Source organism: Salvelinus sp. IW2-2015, linkage group LG32 (genome assembly GCF_002910315.2).
Source record: "Salvelinus sp. IW2-2015 linkage group LG32, ASM291031v2, whole genome shotgun sequence".
NCBI lineage: Eukaryota > Metazoa > Chordata > Actinopteri > Salmoniformes > Salmonidae > Salvelinus > Salvelinus sp. IW2-2015.
This window is the reverse complement of record NC_036871.1, coordinates 9,404,444-9,428,196: the sequence shown is the minus strand read 5'-3', so window position 1 is coordinate 9,428,196 and position 23,753 is coordinate 9,404,444. Positions and strand designations below refer to the sequence as shown.

The window sequence follows — 23,753 nt, the reverse complement described above, 5'->3', positions numbered from 1 at the left end:
GTTGACTGATTACAGCTGCCACACCTGATATATGCATGAAAGTGAAGTGGATATTATTATCTATAAACAAACATCTATAAACATTTTATAATAGAAGCCAGCAGGTTCTTTATATCGGTAGGGCTGAAAGTCGGTAGTATACGGTATTCTAAAATGTTGGTATCAGAAGTATCATGACCTTTTGGTACCATGATATTACCGGGTACCGGTATACTGTGCAACACTAGCAAAATGTAATTAAAATTACGGAATTAAGTTGGCTAAATCAGAATGACCAACCAATAGGTAGGCTGTTGTTTCATGTGAATGGAGCTGTTGTAGACACTGGAAGGGGAGCGCAGGAAAATAGCCTCAATTAGCATTGCTACTTTAGCTAGCTAGTCGCAACAAAATGGAATATAACATTGCAGTTCGGAATGACACAATTTCATATATACAACAGCGAAAGACTTGCATCACTATACTGGGAACCTTCTATAAAATGCCATTTACATTAAAAAGGAAAGATTTGGTTGTACAAAAATAAAACTTCTTTAAAAAAAGAAATATATTTCAACTATCCGGCTATCCCCAAAAATATATTATTCGAATACTGAAATCATTTCAAGTGCCCATTCCTATATTTTACTATTCCTACACAAATCTATGTTCCTTACCATCACATCATCAATTTCCATCAACCTTGTCTCCATCACATCTGCAAAAGAAGCCCGTCCATGCATGTTCTGAAGTTCTGCTTTGTTCTTCCTCTCATCACAATAACATAAGTAAAGTTCTCTCTTTTCTAAAACAGTTATCCTCTACAACAGCAACATGTCTGGGTGACTCAAAAGCAAAAGTAAGTTGGACACATACTCTCTCTGTCCAACCCTTCCCACTCTCACAGACAGACAGACACACACACACACACACACACACAAACTGTCTGAGGGACAACAAAATCCTGCTTAGCCTCGCGCTCTGTGAGGTCACAGGAGACGAGAATGGGACCTAATCTCACTCCGGGGAGAGAGTTGAGTCTTAAAATAAACATTGGTTAAAAAAAAGAAAAAAAGACAGCGGTCCAATGGCCTCCCCCATGAAGCGACGTGTGAGGGAGTAGGAGGTGGCTTTGCAGTTGTGTACAGCTACATGTAAATGGCTTCTTGTAAGGTTAAGATTGGGAGCCTGGGAAAGAGTTCGTAACGTAATTTTTTGCCAAGGTCGTTTCCCAACGCAGTCTACAGCTTTTAGTACTGTTAATWGTTCGGTATATTGCTAATGAAAGAATCTTATCCACTACTTTGGTGGTGCAAGCAAGCACTGTTTTTCAACCAACAGCAAATGGAATAACGTAGAGCTATTGTATTTGTGTCAAAGTAGCCAACATTTATTTTGCCTAATTGATATGCTCTGATTGACCCAGTTAGAGTAAAAAACCCAGGCTTCGTGTGTGTTTGACATTAGAGTGCACAGTAGTTCCCTGTTTTGGCTGGCTAGTGGCTAAACCTTCTCCATCTTTAACTCCACCCTCTCCTCCCATAAAGGTGCTTTACAGAGGAAATATGCAATGCCTAGGCCTATAGTACATTCCAGTCCAGAGGGAGACAGGCTCCGCCTCCTTGTATGACTCATAGGTAAACAACTCAACTCCTGGAAGAGGTAAAAAGACAGCTCAACCCAATTGGTTTTTCCGTAACTGTTTGACTAGGCTACCCCTGAACACAATACAAAGACGCAGACCAGCCTTATTCTTCCCTCTAAGCAACAAAATAGCTAAGAAAATCTAACTGACTGAGGAGAACACTGAAATTGGACAGGCTTGCATAGGAGTTTTAATCATCGATTAAAAGCTTGTGTMCTTATTCCTTAATATGTTAGCTTAGCCTATTTCTCATGCACCTAAAATAATGTCACCTTAAAACATGCAGCGAAACCAAAGCTAACATAAAAATTGTGAATTTCCACTATAAGCAGGCTAAATAGTTTTCAACTCAAATGCAAACAAAAGCACAATTCAATTTGAGGGACAATGGAAAAGTTGGTCAGGCTAACATGAACTTATGCCAAAAGCCTGACTTTAGAAACCAAGACTATTGGGATTATGGTAGAGCGCGATGGTACCCGTTTTTATTCATTTATTTATTTTTTAAATCCTGACTAACCTTGAACACCATTCAACAGTTACACAAAGTATTATCCTAAACCGGCTTCAACACATTTGGATTGGTAGCTGCATTTCAAACAGAAATGGCACATAGGCTACATCAGGTCAACAACCTCACCTCCAGGCCAGACTAAAGCATTTAAAAGACTGCAGTGCTTGGAAATTACGGTCCATCACAAATACATCGATGACAGGTGTAATTACAACCCTGGTCAGTTTAGAGAGATTCTCCGGTACTTTTGTATATTACTTTTTAGCCAGTAGTTCTGAAAGTAGCCAAAAGTGGTCCCCGATAAATGCATATGTCATCACATGTACAGTACCAGTCAAAAGTTACACCTACTCATTCAAGGGTTTCTCTTTATTTTGACTATTTTCTACATTGAAGAATAATAGTGAAGAAATCAAAATGATGAAATACACATCCCAAAAAAAGTGTGAAACAAACCCAAATATATTTTTGATTCTTCAAAGAAGTCACCCTTTGCYTTGACAGCTTTGCACACTCTTGGCATTCTCTCAACCAGCTTCACTTGGAATGCTTTTCCAACAGTCTTGAAGGAGTTCCCACATATGCTGAGCACTTGTTGGCTGCTTTTCCTTCACTCTGCGGTCCAACTCATCCCAAACCATCTCAATTGGGTTGAGGTCGGGTGATTGTGGAGGCCAGGTCATCTGATGCAGCACTCCATCACTCTACTTCTTGGTCAAATAGTCCTTACACAGCCTGGAGGTGTGTTGGGTCATTGCCCTGTCGAAAAACATATTGTCATCCCATCTGGTTTTCACTTAGTGGGACTGTGTATCACTGCAGAATGCTGTTGTAGCCATGCTGGTTAAGTGTGTCTTGAATTCTAAATAAATCACTGACAATGTCACCAGCAAAGCACCCCCACACCTCCTCCTCCATGCTTCACGGTGGGAACCACACATGCAGAGATCATCCGTTCACCTACTCTGCGTCTCACAAAGGCACGGCGGTTGGAACCAAAAATCTCAAAAATGGACTCATCAGACCAAAGGACAGATTTGCACCGGTCTGATGTCCATTGCCCAAGCAAGTCTCTTCTTCTTATTGGTGTCCTTTAGTAGTGGTTTATTTGCAGAAATTCGACCATGAAGGCCTGATTCACACAGTCTGCTCTGAACAGTTGATGTTGAGATGTGTCTGTTACTTGAAGCATTTATTTGGGCTGCAATCTGAGGCTGGTAACTCTAACAAACTTATCATCTGCAGCAGAGGTAACTCTGGGTCTTTCTTTCCTGTGGCGGTCCTGAGAGCCAGTTTCATCATAGCGCTTGATGGTTTTTGCCACTGCATTTACTGACCTTCATGTCTTAAAGTAATGATGGACTGTTAATTGAAATCAAATTGTATGTCACATGCGCCAAATACAAATACAACCTTACAGTGAACTGCTTACTTACAAGCACTTAACCAACAATGCAGTTAAGAAAAAAAAACGTAACAAATACTTAAAGAGCAGCAGTAAAATAACAATAGCGAGGATATACAGTTGAAGWCGGAAGTTTACATACACCTTAGCTAAATACATTTAAACTCAGTTTTTYACAATTCCTATTTATTTCAGCTTTTATTTATTTCATCACATTCCCAGTGGGTCAGAAGTTTACATACACTCAATTAGTATTTGGTAGCATTGCCTTTAAATTGTTTAACTTGGGTCAAATGTTTCGGGTAGCCTTCCACAAGCTTCCCACAATAAGTTGGGTGAATTTTGTCCCATTCCTCCTGACAGAGCTTGTGTAACTGAGTCAGGTTTGTAGGCCTCCTTGCTCGCACACATTTTCTATAGGATTGAGGTCAGGGCTTTGTGATGGCCACTCCAAAACCTTGACTTTGTTGTTCTTAAGCCATTTTGCCACAACTTTGGAAGTATGCTTGGGGTTATTTGTCCGATTTGCGAGACCCATTCACGACCAAGCTTTAACTTCCTGACTGATGTCTTGAGATGTTGCTTCCAATATATCCACATAATTTTTCTCCCTCATGATGCCATCTATTTTGTGAAGTACACAGTCCCTCCTGCAGCAAAGCACCCACACAACATGATACTGCCACCCCATGCTTCACGGTTGGGATGGTGTTCTTCAGATTGCAAGTCTTCCCCTTTTTCCTCCAAACATAACGATGGTCACTATGGCCAAACAGTTCTATTTTTGTTTCATCAGACCAGAGGACAATTTCTCCAAAAAGTACGATATTTGTACCCATGTGCCGTTGCAAAACCATAGTCTGGCCTTTTATGGCGGTTTTGGAGCAGTGGCTTCTTCCTTGCTGAGCGGCCTTCAGGTTATGTCGATATAGGACTGCGTTTTACTGTGGATATATATACTTCTGTACTGGTTTCCCCCAGCGCTGTTGTTTTGGATTGATTTGCACATTTCTCACCAAAGTTACGTTCATCTCTAGGAGACACAACGCGTCTCCTTCCTGAGGCAATATGATGGCGAGTGGTCCCATGGTGTTTTTATACTTGCGTACTATTGTTTGTACAGATGAACGTGTTTTTTTCCTGAGGTCTTGGCTGATTTGTTGTTGATTTCCCATGAAAGCAAAGAGGCACTGAGTTTGAAGGCAGGCCTTGATAATACACTGCCTCAAAAAAAATAAAGGGAACACTTAAAACAACACAATGTAACTCCAAGTCAATCACACTTCTGTGAAATCAAACTGTCCACTTTAGGAAGCAAACACTGATTGACAATAAATTTTCACATGCTGTTGTGCAAATGGAATAACACAAAGGTGGAAATTATAGGCAATTAGCAAGACACCCCCAAAAAAGAGTGAGTGATCTGCAGTGTGGTGACCACAGACAAACTTCTCAGTTCCTATGCTTCCTGGCTGATGTTTTTGGTCACTTTTGACATGCTGGCGGTCTCTCACTCTAGTGGTAGCATTGAGACGGAGTCTAACCCACGACAAAGTGGCTCAGGTAGTGCAGCTCATCCAGGATGGCACATCAATGCGAGCTGTGGCAAAAAGGTTTGCTGTGTCTGTCAGCGTAGTTGGTCCAGAGCATGGAGGCGCTACCAGGAGACAAGAGCCAGTACATCAGGAGACGTGGAGGAGGCCGTAGGAGGGCAACAACCCAGCAGCAGGACCGCTACCTCCGCCTTTGTGCAGGAGGTGCACTGGCCAGAGCCCTGCAAAATGACCTCAGCAGGCCACAAATGTGCATGTCGGTTGCTCAACGGTCAGAAACAGACACCATAGAGGTGGTTATGAGGGCCGCCGTCCACAGGTGGGGGTTGTGCTTACAGCCCAGCACCGTGCAGGACGTTTTGCATTTGCCGAGAGAACACCAAGATTGGCAAATTCGCCACTGGCGCCCTGTGCTCTTCACAGGATGAACAGGTTCACACTGAGCACATGAGCACATGTGACAGACGTGACAGAGGTCTGGAGAAGACGCGTGAGAAACGTTCTGCTGCCTGCACATCCTCCAGCATGACCGGATTGCGCGTGGGTATCCATGGTGTGGGTGGCATTTCTTTGTGGGGGCCGACAACGCCCTCCATGTGCTCGCCAGAGGTAGCCTGACTCCCATTAGGTACTGAGATGAGATCCTCAGACCCCCTGTGAGACCACATGCTGACACATGCCACATTTGGCCGCTGGAGGTCCATTTTGCAGGGCTTCTGGCAGTGCACCTCCTTGCACCAAAGGCGGGGGGATACGGTCTGCTGCTGGGTTGTTTGCCCTCCTACGGGCCTCCTCCAACGTCTCCTGATGCACTGGGCCGTTCTCTGGTAGCGCCTCCATGCTCTGGAACTACGCTGACAGACACAAGCAAACCTTTTTGCCACAGACGTCGCATTGATGTCCATCCTGGATGAACATGCACTAACCTGAGGCCACTATGTGTGGGTTGTAGACTCCGTCTCATGCTACCACTAGAGTAGGAGCACCGCCAGCATTTCACAAAGTGACCAACACATCAGCCAGGAAGCATAGGAACTGAGTAAGATGGTCTGTGGTCACCACCTGCAGAATCCTCCTTTTTGGGCGGTGTCTTGCTAATTGCCTATAATTTCCACTTTTGTCTATTCCATTTGCACAACAGCAGTGTGAAATTTATTCAATCAGTGTTGCTTCTAAGTGGACAGTTTGATTTCATATAAGTGTGATTGACTTGGAGTTACATGTGTGTGTTTAATGTGTTCCTTAATTTTTTTGAGCAGTGTACATACACAGGTACACCTCCAATTGACTCAAATGATGTCAATTAGCCTATCTGAGGCTTTTAAAGCCATGACATCATTTTCTGGAATTTCCAAGCTGTTTTAAAGGCACAGTCAACTTAGTAGTGTAAACTTCTGGCCCACTGGAATTTGTGATAGAGGTGAATTATAAGTGAAATTAATCTGTCTGTAAACAATTGTTGGAAAAATTACTTGTGTCATGCACAAAGTAGATGTCCTAACCAACTGTATAACAGGGGTACCACAGTACCGACAGTCAATGTGCAGGGGTTACTGGTTAGTCAAGGTAATTGAGGTAATATGTACATGTAGGTAGAGTTATTAAAATGACTATGCATAGATAATAACAGAATAGCGGCAGCGTAAAAGAGGGGGGTGCAAATAGTCTGGGAAGCAATTTGATTAGATGTTCAGGAGTCTTAAGGCTTGGGGGGGTAGAACCTGTTAAGGAGCCTGGATGGCAGGAAGCTTGGCCAGTGATGTACTCGGCCGTACGCACTACCCTTCTGTCGTGCCTTTGCGTCGGAAGTCTTGTCAGTTGCCATATCCAGACAGTGATTCAACACATCAGGATGCTCTTGATGGTGCGGCTGTAGAACCTTTTGAGGGTCTGAGGACCCATGCCAAATCTTTTGGGGCGTGCTCGGTCCTCTTTTCCTGTAGTCCACAATCAGTCCTTTGTCTTGAACATGGTGAGGGAAGAGGATGTTGTCTTGGCACCACACGGCCAGGTCTCTGACCTCCCCCTATCGGCTGTCCACTGTTGTGTCACCTACCACTGTTGTGTCATCAGCAAACTTAATGATGGTGCTGGAGTCGTGCCTGCCGTGCAGTCTTGGAGTGAACAGGGAGTACAGGACGGGACTGAGCACGCACCCGAGGGGCCCCGTGTTGAGGATCAGCGTGGGAGATGTGCTGTTACTACCCTTACACCTGGGGGACCCGTCAGAAAGTCCAGGATCCAGTTGCAGAGGGAGGTGTAGTCCCAGGGTCCTTAGCTTAGTGATGAGCTTTGAGGGCACCATGAAGCTGGTTGAGAGACTGCCAAGAGTGTGCAAAGCTGTGGCTTTGCACACGGGTGGCTACTTTGAAGAATCTAAAATATATTTTTATTTTTGTTTGACACTTTTTGGTTCCTACATGATTCCATAGTTTGATGTCTTCACTATTATTCTCAATGTAGAGAATAGTACAAAATAAAGAACAACCCTTGAATGAGTAGGTGTGTCCAAACTTTTGACTGGTACTGTATGTGCAGATATGCACACCACGTCATTGCTCTCTCTCTGCTATGTGTGCGCATCTTGCTAGCTGTCACTCAAATGGCGAGGGGCTGAAGCTCATTGGCTGAAACTCTCAAGTGCTAGGGAGCTGGCCCAAGTCGGGGAACATTTTGGGAAAATGGCACCCGCACAGCTTCTAGAAAACCGCCGCTTTCCAACTAGGGAATTCATGGCTAATTGAGGTAAGACAGCAATTCTGCTTATTGACTATACACATATAAACTACACACAGACACATTAGCCCAAAGCGGGGAGGTTTGTCATCAAGGTTCCGGTACTGTCTACTGGATGTGTTGCTCTTACATCACAAGCCAAACTGTGCAGTGATACCTGGGGAACAGTGCATGGTTCGCCTGTCTTTCTTGGCAGGATACAACAAGACACCAAACTACTGATGAGCAAGAGGTGTGGGCCATAGTTTATTGCAATAACACAACTTCGTCACTCCTACACATGCACTAGTTACAGTGCATTCGTAAAGTATTCAGACCCCCTCATCAATATACATACAATAACCTATAATGACAAAGCAAAAACTGGTTTTGAAAATTTTGCAAATGTATAAAAAACCTTAAAAAAAAAAAAATGAAATAATCACATTTACATAAGTATTCAGACCCTTTACTCAGTACTTTGTTGAAGAACCTTTGGCAGTGATTACATCAAGAAGATTCGAGGCTATGACGCTACAAGTGCTTGGCACACCTGTATTTGGGAATTTCTCCCCATAGATCCTCAAGCTCTGTCAGGTTGGATTGGGAGCATTGCTGCACAGCTATTTTCAGGTCTCTTCGATCGGGTTCAAGTCCGGGCTCTCACTGGGCCACTTCAAGACACTTGTCCCAGAGCCACGTCCGTTCTTTGTTCTTGGCTGTGTGCTTAGGGTTGTTGTCCTGTTGGAAGGTGAACCTTCGCCCCAGTCTGAGGTCCTGAGCGCTCTGGAGCAGGTTTTCATCAAGGATCTCTCTGTACATTGTTCCGTTCATCTTCGCCTTGATCCTGACTAGTCTCCTAGTACCTGCCGCTGAAAAACATCCCCACAGCACGATGCTGCCACCATGCTTCACCGTAGGGATGGCGCCAGATTTCCTCCAAACATGATACTTGGCATTCAGGCCAGAGTTCAATCTTGATTTCATCAGACCAGAGAATATTGTTTCTCATGGTCTGAGAGTCCTTTAGGTGCCTTTTGGTAGAGTGTTAATGAGCCATTTGTAAATTTTTCTCTCAGCTTTTGTTATTTTCTCTAGATTGGCGAGAGAACATTTCATTTGAGTACTTTTATTGTCAATGTCATATGTTTGCTATCATTGGGCCACTATTGTACCCAAAGTGCCCCCAAATACATTGTTTTGCTGCTGTAAACTCATTAACTTGTTGCATTTCTCCAATCAAAGGGTGATGTTGACCATTTTTTATTCATGACAGATTTTTTTTTAAACCCAGATTATTTTAATTTCTTTATATTCCCCTTATGATCATAAATTGCAATCCATTTTTATTTATTTTTCTATGGTTATCATGTAAGACTAACTTTACCTAACCCATGCATGCCCTGCTACCTGCTGGTGCTGCTAATGCCAGTTCCTGTTCTTCTATTGATGGCCTACTAACACAGACACTAATCAGATCACACTCTACCATAAAGGCCTGATTATTGGAATGCTGCAGAGAAGGGAGAACCTTCAGAAGGACAACCATCTCCACAGAGGAACTCCGGAGCTCAGTCAGAGTGACAATCGGGTTCCTGGTCACCTGCCTGACTAAGGCCCTTCTCCGCCGATTGCTCAGTTTGGCCRGGCAGCCAGCTCTAGGAAGAGTCTTGGTGGTTCCAAACTTCTTCCATTTAAGAATGATAGAGGCCACTATGTTCTTGGGGACCTTCAATGCTGCACATTTTTTKGGGGTACCCTTCCCCAGATCTGTGCCTCGACACAATCCTGTCTCAGAGCTCTATGCACAATTCCTTTGACCTCATGGATTAGTTTTTGCTCCTTCATGCACTGTCAACTGTGGAACCTTATGTAGACCGGTGTGCCTTCCAAATCATGTCCAATCAATATACATTTACCACAGATGGACTCCAATCAAGTTGTAGAAACATTTCAAGGATGATCAATGGAAATGGAATGCACCTGGGCTCAATTTAGAATATTATAGCAAAGCGTCTGAATATTTATGTAAATAAGATATATATATATATATATATATATATACAATAAATTGCTTTGTCATTATGGGGTATTTTGTGTAGATTGATTATTTATTTTTTTTGCTATATATATATATATATAAATATATTTTAGAATGAGGCTGTAACAAAATGTGGAAAAAGTCAAGGGGTCTGAATACTTTCCAAATAGACTATTTTGTTTAGTGGCCGATAGCAGCATAATTAACATGACAAATACAAGAGCCTTCCACTCACTGTCCAAACAATCTCAGCCGTCACCCATTTAAGAATACGAGTCTTGTGAAATCATGTCTGCAAAGACTTGTCTGCATTCATGGGTGCTGCTGGGTGGGTACAAATAAGGTTCCAAACAGTGTACCAGCTTCAATCTAATTATAGAGACCGCAAACAAAGGCAACATTTTCACAGGTTAATGTCCTCAAATGTAAATGTTTAGGAGAGAGTTAATTAGGTTATGTTGGGGTACCATACAAAGTTACTAAATTGCATGGTCAGATAACATCATTATGCTTCAAGGCTACATTGTTGTTTGATGGACATGTATCCTTTTTTCCGATACAAATGGGCAGATTTGACAGGTGACGTCATCCCAGTGACAGTAGTGGTGACCACAACCTTTCTTCTGACTAATTTGTTACAGTTCAGAGGCGAAAAATAGATTGAAACATGCAACTTTCTAATTTATTTTCAGTCAGCCACTTGTGAGGTTTCGAAATGTTGCATTGTATGATTAGCTCYAAATTCAATCATGTTTAAGAATGCTTAGCTAACATTTAGGATTTGCATGCCTATAACGTTACTTGAGACATTATTTTCAACTACGTTAAATCTAGGCTCCAACCAAGTAAAACATGTTTCTTTTAATAGACACCTTTGGGCTTTACCACGCGCCCACTTGACTCAAGTGTGTCACTGTTTACAAAGGAGTTTAAAATGGAACATTACTTTTACCGTCTCGGTTTAAAATGGGATTTGAAATGGAAAATGTTATTCCAATTCGTTCTAAACAATTTTGTTTACCAAAATGTAAAAAAACCATTTTACTATCATAATATATTTTACATTTATTTTAGGACATTTAAATAATCTATAGCAGATGAATTCAGTAGTTCAGATGTTGCGTGCTCAAGTGCACAATAATGCAAAACTGGATTTTTTTCCCCTAATTGTTTTCCAGGCCTCAATCCATAATTCCCAGTCCTTCGGGAAAGGGTGGATAAATCCCTCAGAAATTTATAAAACTCAAGATTTGAACCTACTGCGACTGTTCGATAGAATAAAGTTAGTCTACTAAATTGGAAAACGCGCATTACAACTTTACGCGTTTATTGTAACAGTTGTCAACTTTTCCTACCTGCACGGATTCGGCGGCCATCTTGGCTTTCGACTTTTGAATCAAACTCTACGGAGAGAGGGGAGGTGGAACTCCAAAAACAGGCTTGTTTTGAGTTTCCCTCTCGTGCGACAAAAATAACTTATTCGGTGACCAAACCATCGGTCATCTTGGAAATACTTGACTTTCCATGCCTTTCTTTGAATCCTTGTGTCTTTTTTCGCTTAGGCCAAGGCACGAAAAGTTGTTCTATAGTCCACATAAGTGAAGCAGCACCATAAATCTGTCCCACTGCTTTGGGAGAGAGCAGCGGTGGTTTGTGTGGAAATACATCAGCGTCCGCCCATAGGAGCTATGCACTCACTCAACCCATAGCCCACTCTCGCGGCCAGATTATAGTCACACTCTCTCACGTGATCATACATTTCACACACACACACACGAACCCCGCAATCCCATGTAAAAAATGTTTATGGAATAGTTTAACAATTCTAGGACTAGATTAAAACGATGAAGAGTATGAGCAGGGGGTTATACTATGATATAGTAGCTGAAAATAGTGCAGGAAACTTCAATGACATCATCTTCCTAATTTTATTATAGGATACCAAATATAAAAAGCAGCAGTAGTATAGTGATAGCCTACAGGGGTTCCCAAACTTTTTCACTCAGGGCCCCCCTATTTCTATGGGCACAAGCACTGTTCTTGATACAAGCTGTTCACACCCCTCTTGTTGGTGGAGACCATTTTGCAGGTTTAAAGTTTACTTCCTGCAATTCTACACATTTTGTCATGGGGCCCAAAGAAAATATAGCAGTTTTAAATCAACATTTCTTGCAATTCTATACATTTTGCCATGTCTAATGTGTATTCATGTGATATTTGAGTGACAAAAAAATTACAACAATATCTATGGGCTAAAAAAAAAATACATGAAAGCGTTAGTTGATCTGAACATTTCTGACAAGTTAGAAATAGCTCTCTATGGTCTACAGTAACTAACATGACAAGATTAACTGATGATGCTCTGCAATTTCGAAATTGCACCTTCTGCATTCTACTATTACAACTTAAAGCCGTAAAGAGTTTCTTTTTGGGGGGGGGGGGGGGTGGAGACCCCGTGCCCCCTCTACCGATCCCTTGCAGTTTGGGAATCACTGGCCTAATACATTGTAGTAGTACAGTAGTAGTAGTTGCAGAGAATAACTATCATGATTGTAACCAAATCTGTCCAGTTGCTGATGCCAATCTAAAATAGCTGTCAACTGACTGCACTTGATACCAATGGCACCACGCTGTCCATGTGCAGGCAGGCCTTCTACAGAAATGGCCCCAAAAAGATAAAGAATCAAGTCATGTCCATTATACAATAGTCCATGTGTAAAGTTCTGAACATCTGCGCCCTGTTCAATAATATCCGTCATAACCTGAGACACTGGGATGTTGGTCTGGCCCCAGTGTATTATGTAAGGCTGTGCTGAACTCTACCTCTCGCTTAGGTGAGACGTCATGCATAGACGTCAATGGAATGTGGGAGAGTGTTCCATAGTGTGTGCCCATTACCCATTACCCAAAATCAACTAAGCTTCTGATAACCTGAAATGTGATCTTTTCAATCCAACAATACTACAGTAGTTCATGGGTTTGATGTGGTAATAGGTTGGTTTCAAGTATGGGTAGTAGTGAACTAAACTCAGCAAAAAAAGAAACGTCCCTTTTTCAGGACCCTGTCTTTCAAAGATAATTCGTAAAAACCCAAATAACTTCACAGATCTTCATTGTAAAGGGTTTAAACACTGTTTCCCATGCTTGTTCAATGAACCATAAACAATTAATGAACATGCACCTGTGGAACGGTTGTTAAGACACAAACAGCTTACAGACGGTAGGCAATTAAGGTCACAGTTATGAAAACTTAGGACACTAAAGAGGCCTTTCTACTGACTCTGAAAAACACCAAAAGAAAGATGCCCAGGGTCCCTGCTCATCTGCGTGAATGTGCATTAGGCATGCTGCAAGGAGGCATGAGGACTGCAGATGTGGCCAGGGCAATAAATTGCAATGTCCCTACTGTGAGACGCCTAAGACAGCGCTACAGGGAGATAGGACGGGCAGCTGATCATCCTCGCAGTGGCAGACCACGTGTAACAACACCTGCACAGRATCGGTACATCCGAACATCACACTTGTGGGACAGGTACAGGATGGAAACAGCAACTGCCCAAGTTACACCAGGAACGCACAAGTGCTCAGACTGTCCGCAACACGCTGAGAGAGGCTGGACTGAGGGCTTGTAGGCCTGTTGTAAGGCAGGTCCTCACCAGACATCACCGGCAACAATGTTGCCTATGGGCACAAACCCACCGTCGCTGGACCAGACAGGACTGGCAAAAAGTGCTCTTCACTRGCGAGTCGTGGTTTTGTCTCACCAGGGGTGATGGTCGGATTCACGTTTATCGTCGAAGGAATGGGCATTACACCGAGGCCTGTACTCTGGAGCGGGATCGATTTGGAGGTGGAGGGTCCGTCATGGTCTGGGGCGGTGTGTCACAGCATCATCTGGCTGAGCTTGTTGTCATTGCAGGCAAACTCAACGCTGTGTGTTACAGGGAAGACATCCTCCTCCCTCATATGGTACCCTTCCTGCAGGCTCATCCTGACATGACCCTCCAGCATGACAAAGTCACCAGCTGTACTGCTCGCTCTGTGCGTGATTTCCTGCAAGACAGGAATGTCACTGTTCTGCCATGGCCAGCGAAGAGCCCGGATCTCAATCCCATTGAGCACGTCTGGGACCTGTTGGATCGGAGGGTGAGGGCTAGAGCCATTCCCCACAGAAWTGTCCGGGAACTTGCAGGTGCCTTGGTGGGAGAGTGGGGTAACATCTCACAGCAAGAACTGGCAAATCTGGTGCAGTCCATGAGGAGGAGATGCACTGCAGGACTTAATGCAGCTGGTGGCCACACCAGATACTGACTGTTACTTTGATTTTTACCCCCCCCTTTGTTCAGGGACACTATTCCATTTCTGTTAGTCACATGTCTGTGGAACTTGTTCAGTTTATGTCTCAGTTGTTGAGTTTCTGTCTCAGTTGTTGAATCTTATGTTCATACAAATATTTACACATGTTTAGTTTGGTGAAAATAAACGCAGTTGACAGTGAGAGGACGTTTCTTTTTTTGCTGAGTTTACATATATTTTGAGTAATTTAACTACATCAAATCTTGGTAGTGTTTTCAGTAGTTAATGACTTGTTTTACCATGTAGCGGTGTAGTTAACTACTGGAACTACATATTAGACAACTTTTTTTGCAAAAGGAAAATAAAATATGGGTGAAGTAGGCAATAATGATTTATTTTCGGCATCAGACCCCCGTAATTCTCACTTGAAACATTGTTTTTGTGTTTAATAGGCTAAATTACACACTGTTAACATTTGGCCCCAGAGTGATCTGTCTTGGAATTTGTAGTCTGTGAGATTTCAGATTTAGATATCATGTTTCACAAAGTAGTTTGGATGTAGTGAACGTAAACTATATATTTCTTAAGGGTAGCAATTAGTGTAGCTTAACTTCTTCAAGTGTAACGTAATTGGTAGCTTGGTAAACTATATTTTAAGAGTTGCTTCCCCAACACTGTTGGTTTCCTGCTTCTGTATCATCACCAGTACATAAGAAAGTTGTTACACTATATAGCCTTCATTACAGGTCCTGGATCAGTTTGGTCATCTTACAGATTAAGAGATCCAATCTCATGAAGTAGGTCTCAGATCAGTCTGGGAGGGCTTGGACAGAGGGCAGGGAAACCCTTTTTATTGGGTCACAGTGACAAGTACAGGAAGTTGTTGTAGGCTGGCTATCTAATGATGGGATTAATAGGAGATTGGTTCAGTAACTGATGACGAGCATGAGATTACCTGGGTCTGGCTGGGTAAAGCTTGGTGAGACACCGATTCAACAGTGTGCATCAGGCAGCCCTGGGACTGTGACTTACCCTTTTCTTCAAACAGAGAAGTTGATGTATACTTGTTGCCATTCTTTTCCTCAGTTTGGAAACCCCCATGTCATTTGGTCTCAATCTGCTTTTTTCAGGAAGAGGTATCACCTAGCCTGATCCATGTCTTTTCATTTACAGTGGCCAAGTGTTAATTTGCTGTTTCCATAACACACACACACACATCACCATGGGCTGGATAATGTCACCCATAGATGTCTCCACTCCAGGCGGGTGAAGACACAAATTAGCCAATGAGCTCCCTCCATAGTACAGCGAGAACAGCAGCCAACATTTTCAGTGTCGATCAATGTACTAACAAATAATTAAATAAAAAGCATGCAGTAATTGGCAATTCATTTTTTTTTTTATAAGACAACAAAAACATGGGAATGACAAAATGATAACAAAAACATGGTGAGGTTGACATTCCAACAGATACTACACAGAGAGAGAGAGAGAGACTGCCCTCGCAGTGATTTTTTGTTGGTTAGGGAGGAAGGAAAAATAGGCTGAGTAACCAAAACTACAGGAGTAGCCTCTGTATAACATAGACCTTAAAGGGGCACTTCACCACTTTAACCTCACATTCATTATACAGTAGACGTTGGAAGTTTACATACACCATAGCCAAATACATTTAAACTCAGTTTTCCACAAATCCTATTTAATCCTAGTAAAAATTCCCTGTCTTCGGTCAGTTAGGATCACCACTTCATTTTAAAAATGTGAAATGTCAGAATAATAGTAGAGAATGATTTATTTCATCACATTCCCAGTGGGTCAGAAGTTTACATACACTCAATTAGTATTTCGTAGCATTGCCTTTAAATTGTTTCACTTGGGTCAAACGTTTTGGGTAGCCTTCCACAAGCTTGCCACAATAAGTTGGGTGAATTTTGGCCCATTCCTCCTGACAGAGCTGGTGTAACTGAGTCAGGWTTGTAGGACCTCCTTGCTCGCACATGCTTTTTCAGTTCTGCCCACACATTTTCTATAGGATTGAGGTCAGGGCTTTRTGATGGCCACTCCAATACCTTGACTTTGTTGTCCTTAAGCCATTTTGTCACAACTTTGGAAGTATGCTTGGGGTCATTGTCCATTTGGAAGACCCATTTGCGACCAAGCTTTAACTTCCTGACTGATGTCTTGAGATGTTGCTTCAATATATCCACATAATTTTCCTCCCTCATGATGCCATCTATTTTGTGAAGTRCACCAGTCCCTCCTGCAGCAAAGYACCCCCACAACATGATACTGCCACCCCCATGCTTCATGGTTGGGATGGTGTTCATCGGCTTGCAAGCATCCCCCTTTTTCCTCCAAACATAACAATGGTCATTATGGCCAAACAGTTATATTTCTGTTTCATCACACCAGAGGACATTTCTCCAAAAAGTACAATCTTTGTCCCCATGTGCAGTTGCAAGCCATAGTCTGGCTCTTTTGGAGCAGTGGCTTCTTCCTTGCTGAGCGGCCTTTCAGGTTATGTCGATATAGGACTCGTTTTACTGTGGATTTAGATACTTTTGTACCTGTTTCCTCCAGCATCTTCACAAGCTGTTGTTCTGGGATTGATTTGCACATTTCGCACCAAAATACATTCATCTCTAGGAGACAGAACGCATCTCCTTCCTGAGCGATATGACAGCTGCGTTGTCCCATGGTATTTATACTTGCTTACTATTGTTTGTACAGATGAACGTGGTACCTTCAGGCATTTGGAAATTTCTCCCAAGGATGTACCAGACTTGTGGCGGTCTACAATTAGTTTTCTGAGGTCTTGGCTGATTTATTTTGATTTTCAAATTTGGTCAAGCAAAGAGGCACTGAGTTTGAAGGCAGGCCTTGAAATATATCCATAGGTACACCTCCAATTGACTCAAATGATGTCAATTAGCCTGTCAGAAGCTTCTAAAGCCATGACATCATTTTATGGAATTTTCCAAGCTGTTTAAAGGCACAGTCAACTTAGTGTATGTAAACTTCTGACCCACTGGAAWTGTGATGCAGTGAATAATAAGTGAAATAATCTGTAAACAATTGTTGGAAAAATGACTTGTGTCATGCACAAAGTAGATGTCCTAACCAACTCGACAAAACTATAGTTTGTTAACAAGAAATTTGTGGAGTGGTTGAAAAACRAGTTAATGACTCCAACCTAAGTGTATGTARACTTCCGACGTCAACTGTATGCCATTTAKCAGATGCTTTTATCCAGAGTTCTCATTCACCATACCAGTGTCTGAAATCAGCATGTTTCTACAAAAAGATGACAGAGAATGACTCCTGATGATGTCACATGGTGAAGTGCCCCTTTAATAACATGAGAACACAAGCCATGTTTAGTTTTTACTGCCTGCCTACCATCCCAACATCACAATTTACCTCAGGAGATTCAATCTCTCTTTTATAATCCACTGTGGGGAAAAAAATCCCTTTTCTTTTTCGTACTTCTGCTGTCTCAAAGTCTGGGCTAGGGCTTGATTAATTAAGGGCTGTTCTAGTGCTCCGGCACTGCAGTCACTGGCTGGGCTGAGTTTCAGAGATGATCTGATCAGTGTCTGTATTAGTAGGCCATCAATAGAAGAACAGGAACTGACATTAGCAGCACCAGCAGTTAGCAGTGCACGCATGGGTTAGGTAAAGTTAGTCTTACATGATAACCATAGAAACAGAAATGAAAATGGATTGCAACTCATCATCCTAAAGGGGAATAAAGAAATTAAAATAATCTAGGATAATAAAATAAAAAAATCTGTCATGAATAAAAAAATKGTCAACGTCACCCTTTGTTTGGAGAAATGCAACAAGGGAATGAGTTTACAGCAGCAAAACAATGGATTTGGGGGCACTTTGGGTTCAATAGTGGCCCAATGATAGCAAACATATGATATATTGACAATAAAAGCACTCAAATKAAAAATGGTCCCTCGCCAATCTAGAGAAAATAACAAAAGCAGAGAGAAAGATGTACAAATGGCTCATTAACTAAACGTGTTATACCAAATCTGAAATCATAGCAAGTCCTCTTGAAATAAAATAACCGTTTGAGCCAGATGTATTGAAATTAGTAATATGTACAGCAGCTGAATTGTCTTCTTCCATAGTTTAATTACATCATGTGTAAACACTTCACATTCCACCTAGCAATAATCCAACTGGGTCAAAGAGTCTGAATACAAGTAAATAAGTACAGTATAAAACACTGAATAGTAGTACCACAGTAGTGAACAAGGTGTATCAGTCACCCAAGTCTATGGAGGCCACAGAATTCAGATTTTGTAAAAACGTCTTCAATTCATATAGATAAACTCCAAGATAACATTGTAGTCAACTTTTAATTTTTAGACGGTTACATMATTTGAACACATAAAATGTGGGACGACAATGTCCCCATAGACGATGATAGTAAAGTAGAATGAAAATACAAATAAAATGCAAACAAACAGAACAAGCCAATAAAAACCTGCCCTCTGGACAGAAAATACAAATCATGTGACCAGAAGTAAAAGGACATGGCCAGTGCCAAGTAGACTCGTCTCCTGCCATGTGTCTGTCAAGCAAATCACTCCTGTGAACTTTCACCTGGAAGGAGAAAGGTAGTCCTGGAACTTAGATGCTGGTGGGAACATGCCCTATTGGCACTCTCGCACCAGGAAGAGGCAGCTTCCTGGTTCTGTCGGCTACTATGGAGGCGGAGGAGTCAGTGAAGCGGGCAACATTCAGAAACTGCTAACAACGTCTAACACAGACAGTTCCACAGATCCACTGATGATCTTAGTTTTCCTCCTCTCCTCTGTCCTCTCCCCAGTGTGTGTGACTACGGCATGAAGCCTAGAAGAATGGTCCATCTTTCATGTGCGCTAGTTAGTTTTGGGGTAGATCTTCTCGTAGAAGAAGTTCTGAGCCAGCAGGTAGAGCTCCCCGTCCTTCTCCCGGACGGCGTGAGCCCGGACAAACTGGAACTGCTCCAGGGCAAACTCGTAGAACTCRTTCTCCATCTTCCAGATGGCTGACTGCTGCAGCCTGGCGCTGGATTCCTTGGTGGGCGGCTTCTTTTCACTTGTCTTCCTCAGGTGGGATTTCTTCCCTGTTGGGTAAGGGGCATATCGTTTTAAGTTAAAGATGGTATGTAGAAATTGTCCAATATAATTAAGAGCTGTTAGAGCTGTGAAAAAAAAGTGAGAATTGGTCTCTCACAGAGCAGCAACAAGTGAAAATGTAGTTTTGTTTACACACTTAAAATCACCTCTCCTGTGACAAAAGGTACATCTACTGTACATGCTTCAACATTCAAAAACAGGTACGTCATCATTCTACATGCTGACACTAAAATAAAAAAAGTTGGAAAAAGACTAAATCAATCTCCTTTGTGATAAATAATCCTGAATAAAGTCCTAATCTAAAATGTCCTCTCAGTAGGAAGTAGGCATTGGTAGCGTACCCGTTTTGTAGAGCTCAGTGGCGCCCCTGAAGAAGCGCGGCAGCGCCGCCTCCAGCATCATTACAAAGTCCTCCAGCTCCTCAGTCACCCCCACCAGCAGGTACTCATTGACCAGGTTATATTTGGCCTGCTCCAGGGCCCAGTGGCTGCCCACATTCCTACGGGGGAAAAGATTGATTGACTGTCTATCAAATGTATTCAGAAAGCCCTTTTTACACCGGCTGTACGTGAGATGTTCAGATTTACGTAGAGAATGATTTCACGTTGGATACATTGGCAGCTCCGAGCTGAATTGCAGTATACAGTACGGTAAACAAATACAAAATCAATAAACTGCGTTACAATCAAGCAAATAGGCTAGCCTCGCATTCGACAGTTGAGACAGGGGGCAGAAAGAGAGGGGGGATGATACAGATCACACGAGAGAAAAAGCTTATCAAAAGGCATGCAATAGTACTGTATGTATAATGGAGGTAAATTTAAATGGATGTTAAAGGGATTCTGTCCATATCCCAACTCATTAAGAAATGTTTTATAGGTTAAGAATGCAGGGTATGGATGTCACGTAAAGAGGGGTACATACCAGCATTCGGAGTAGTGACCACAGAAAAAAGGGATCTGCAGCCACAGCTTTTCCGGGGCGCAGTCTGAGCCACCCGCCGACACACACTCATCAAAGGTCTGAATCACATCAACGAAAAATGTAATGTAGCATTACCTATGGAAGCGTGTTTTACTGTTCAAATATATTGTATATATTACTGCTAATAAATAAAATATAATAATTCTGCTCTAAGTGGAACCCAGAAGACGGAATCCGCATTAAGGTTAACAGTCCTACTGTCCGCCCCAGCACCTTTGTTATCGTTTTTGTTTTGTGGACGAAACGGAGGTGAGGTGCATCGAGCAGTAGGTGAAATTTAAAAATAAAATTAAATGGCAGTAGATATTCCGCTGTTCTACCGCGCATGCAAAGACGTACGAAATAATGCAGAGGACTGTGGGACTGACCTTCTTATCCCCCTGTTTCCGGCGTCGCAGGCCGGGCCGGTAGTCGTCCCCAAAACGCAGGAAGTAGTAGTAGGACACCAGGCGCTCGATGGGGTCGCGGATCACATTGATGTAGACGGGCTTCTTTTTTACTCCAAACCTGCGTCAAAACAGAAAGCTAGTGTCAGAATAAATTGTATAATGATGTCCTACCCGACCCGTATATTACACATATATTGTCTAAGATGACCTATGAACAGACAATATCTTAATATTGTGGGCCTGTTCAATAGGAGATGGTGTTATCATTTATTGTATAAGTTCTTACGTCTAGCATAGAGATGCTAGAAATTACATATCTAAGATGACCTATGAACACGTCACAAATCTAGGCCCTGTTCAATAGGACAGTGTTGCTTCAACTTGCCATTACGACACCCCTTTTCATATGATTTAAAGCCGTATCCCTTCGATAGAACGCAACTCTATCTGTGACATTCTGAATGTTGCGCAATAGTGATGTAGTATTCTATAAGACCACAAGGGGGAGACAGCAGCAAAAGTCTATCTGGTAGGATGTGTGCAGTAGTGAGGGGTTCTCACTTTGTAAAGTCCAGGAAGGAGACGTGGCCATGGTAGAACGCCGGCTTCATCTCCCCCCACTCTGTCACGTTCTTCACAAACCGCACCTGAGCAGGTAGACAACAGCAATTAATACATGACATGTGCCTATGCAATCCCCTCTTCAATCTCTCGCTTCCACTCTCCCCTCGCATTCACTCTTGCCGATTTTAAAGTGACACCAGCTGCCACTCGTCGCCCGCTGTTTACATGCTGCCAGAATTCTAATGTAGCAATGTTTTGACCTCTGTGGAAGAGTGAGAGAGACATATAGAGTCACTCTATACCTCTCTCTCACTCTTCCAGAGGTCAAAACATTGCTACATTAGAATTCTGGCAGCATGTAAACAGTGGGCGACGAGTGGCAGCTGGTGTCACTTTAAAAATCGGCGGATGGCCTCATTGCAATGGGTGGAATGGATCGTGGAAGAAACCATGTGTGTGGAGCCTTTATATTTATTCCATTCCAGCCATTACAAAGAGCTAATCCTCTGATCTCTCCCTCCATCAGCATCCACCGTATGTAATATTTTCCTCTAATCAGCTACATAGAGGGACGTTACACCCTTGACCCTCTGGCCTCACTCGCTCACCTGGTCCTGCATGGACATGACTGGGTTGTTCTTGGTGGTGTTGATGTGCAGCACGTGGTAGCGGTTCTTGCCACACAGGTCGTAGGCGATGTTGGTGAAGGAGGTGCTGGCCGTCTTGGGCACACGGTTGTAGATGACCACCATGTCCTCACCGCCGGCCGCCGAGGGGGCCTCCCGCTCCCGCAGGCCGTCCTGCGTGTGCCTCTCCTCGATCTCGTGCACCTCGTGCCTGGCGATGGCCCGCTCTGCCCAGAAGAAGAGGAGTTAAAGGGTTAGTCCACCATATTATAGAAAAATGTTTCCACTTAAAAAAATGGATGCCAAACAAAAACCATCATCTTCAAAGTTTTACTGGAAGAACTATGCAGATGCAAAGTCTGGTAACAGAATTTTGGTAAAATCTCCCTCAGTGTGTTTTATGTGACCACGTATTTCAAAAACTCTTAAAATATATCTGCTCAAAAATGAAAGATTCACAGATGTCTGCAGAAAGAACGGGATGTCAGCTATGACGTGACACCTTGAGTTTGAAAAAAAATCTATTTTGGTTACTGAACCAAAGTGAAGTGAATTTACACGCGGTATAATAATTGCTTTAATTGAATTTCATCTTCGGTCCCTGATCTGTACTACACAGAAATGCATAATTATAGATATGAATGTCATTCTCTTCATGGTGATGTGTCCTAAATTTGGTACACAAAAAAAAAGGTAGAAATATGCAATATCSTCCTTTGCATATTTGGGTATTATTATACTCTTATCCAGAGCGACTTACAGGGGCAATTAGGGTTAAGTGCCTTGCTGAAGGGCACATCAACAGAGCCTTGTCGGCTCTGGGATTCAAACCAGCAACCTTTCAGTTACTGGCCCAACGCTCTAAACGCTAGGCTACTTGCCGCCCAATCATAGACGTCTATGTTTCACAAGTTTGAACATCAAAGTAGAGCTCAGTAGGAGTACAGTATAGCACATAACTGTACAGTACAGTCAAGTAGAGTATAGTTCAGTACATTACACTGCCCTACCAAGCAAAAAGGCAGTAACTGCTCATTTGGTCGAAAAAGAGTTAATGTCATTTTTGCTACATTAAATACATGCTTAATCATGTGGACAAATATCCTGCCTCTATTTTATTGTGTTTTGGAGAAAATGGGGGTCATGTTAGCAGTAACCGCATAAAGTTTCTGTGAATCCAAGGTAAACAAAAGCCATTTTTCTCAGTTCCACACTATGAGCAGTTACTGCGTTCAACTCTAGTGCGCTCTGTGTACTTCACTCTATTGAACTATACTCTACTCTGCTGTCCAAACTTGTGCAACATAGAAGCCTATGATTGGTTCAGATTTGGTCCGGTCCAAATCTAAACCAATCATTGACGTCTATGTTTAGGCCAAATGAAGACCGGTCCAGACGTCTGTTGAAATCAAGGCCAGGGTGGAATGATAAAATGTCAACGTCCATGGACGTCTTGTGCTTAGTGGGTGATGGACCACCAGATAGACAAAGAAAACAGGTATGAGCTGAACATAACAGTATGCCAGTGGAAGGGAGACACTACAGGTGACCCAACTGTGGTTTGTGACTACGATTTCCCATTGTATCATATTTAATTGCAGAAATTCCGTTACCGATTTTTCTGAAATTCTGTTACCATTTTGGTAACAGAATTTCAAGTGTTAATCACTTCATCAAAATGAATATCAGTTAAAACACTAACTAATAGATAGGGGAGATAATGAAAGGTAGACCTAATGAGGGAAAGAAATGGAAAATATCTAAAAGATGTGGGCAGGGGTCTTCACTTCAACATTGTGTATGGATGTATTTCTAATACAGTTTAGAGCTTTCTGGTAGATGTTTTGTAATCCATTTGAAAATAAATCAAAGCCTTTGCTTATTCTAATTTTTAGGAAATTTGT

General features: G+C 42.5%; 2 protein-coding genes across 3 annotated transcripts in view; both read right to left on the bottom strand.

The window, feature by feature from the left end:
* LOC111956542 (serine/threonine-protein kinase N2) overlaps positions 1-11,537 on the bottom strand; it is a 50,661-nt gene extending 39,124 nt beyond the window's left edge. Inside the window, exon 1 of one of the 2 annotated variants that reach the window (XM_023977017.2) lies at positions 11,208-11,537. In XM_023977017.2, coding sequence (XP_023832785.1) covers positions 11,208-11,228 — 21 coding nt within the window. In that variant the 5' untranslated portion in view covers positions 11,229-11,537. Of the gene's footprint in view, positions 1-656; positions 877-11,207 lie in introns of those variants that run through there. The other variant, XM_023977016.3, reaches the window with a different exon arrangement.
* Positions 11,538-18,502: 6,965 nt separating this feature from the next.
* Positions 18,503-23,753, bottom strand: part of LOC111956571 (heparan sulfate 2-O-sulfotransferase 1) — a 30,725-nt gene continuing 25,474 nt past the window's right edge. The window contains exons 2-7 of the mRNA XM_023977053.2: positions 21,832-22,076; positions 21,221-21,306; positions 20,639-20,777; positions 20,211-20,308; positions 19,628-19,785; positions 18,503-19,273 (exon numbers count right to left, since the gene is read on the bottom strand). Coding sequence (XP_023832821.1) covers positions 19,047-19,273; positions 19,628-19,785; positions 20,211-20,308; positions 20,639-20,777; positions 21,221-21,306; positions 21,832-22,076 — 953 coding nt within the window. The 3' untranslated portion in view covers positions 18,503-19,046. The remainder of the gene's footprint in view (positions 19,274-19,627; positions 19,786-20,210; positions 20,309-20,638; positions 20,778-21,220; positions 21,307-21,831; positions 22,077-23,753) is intronic.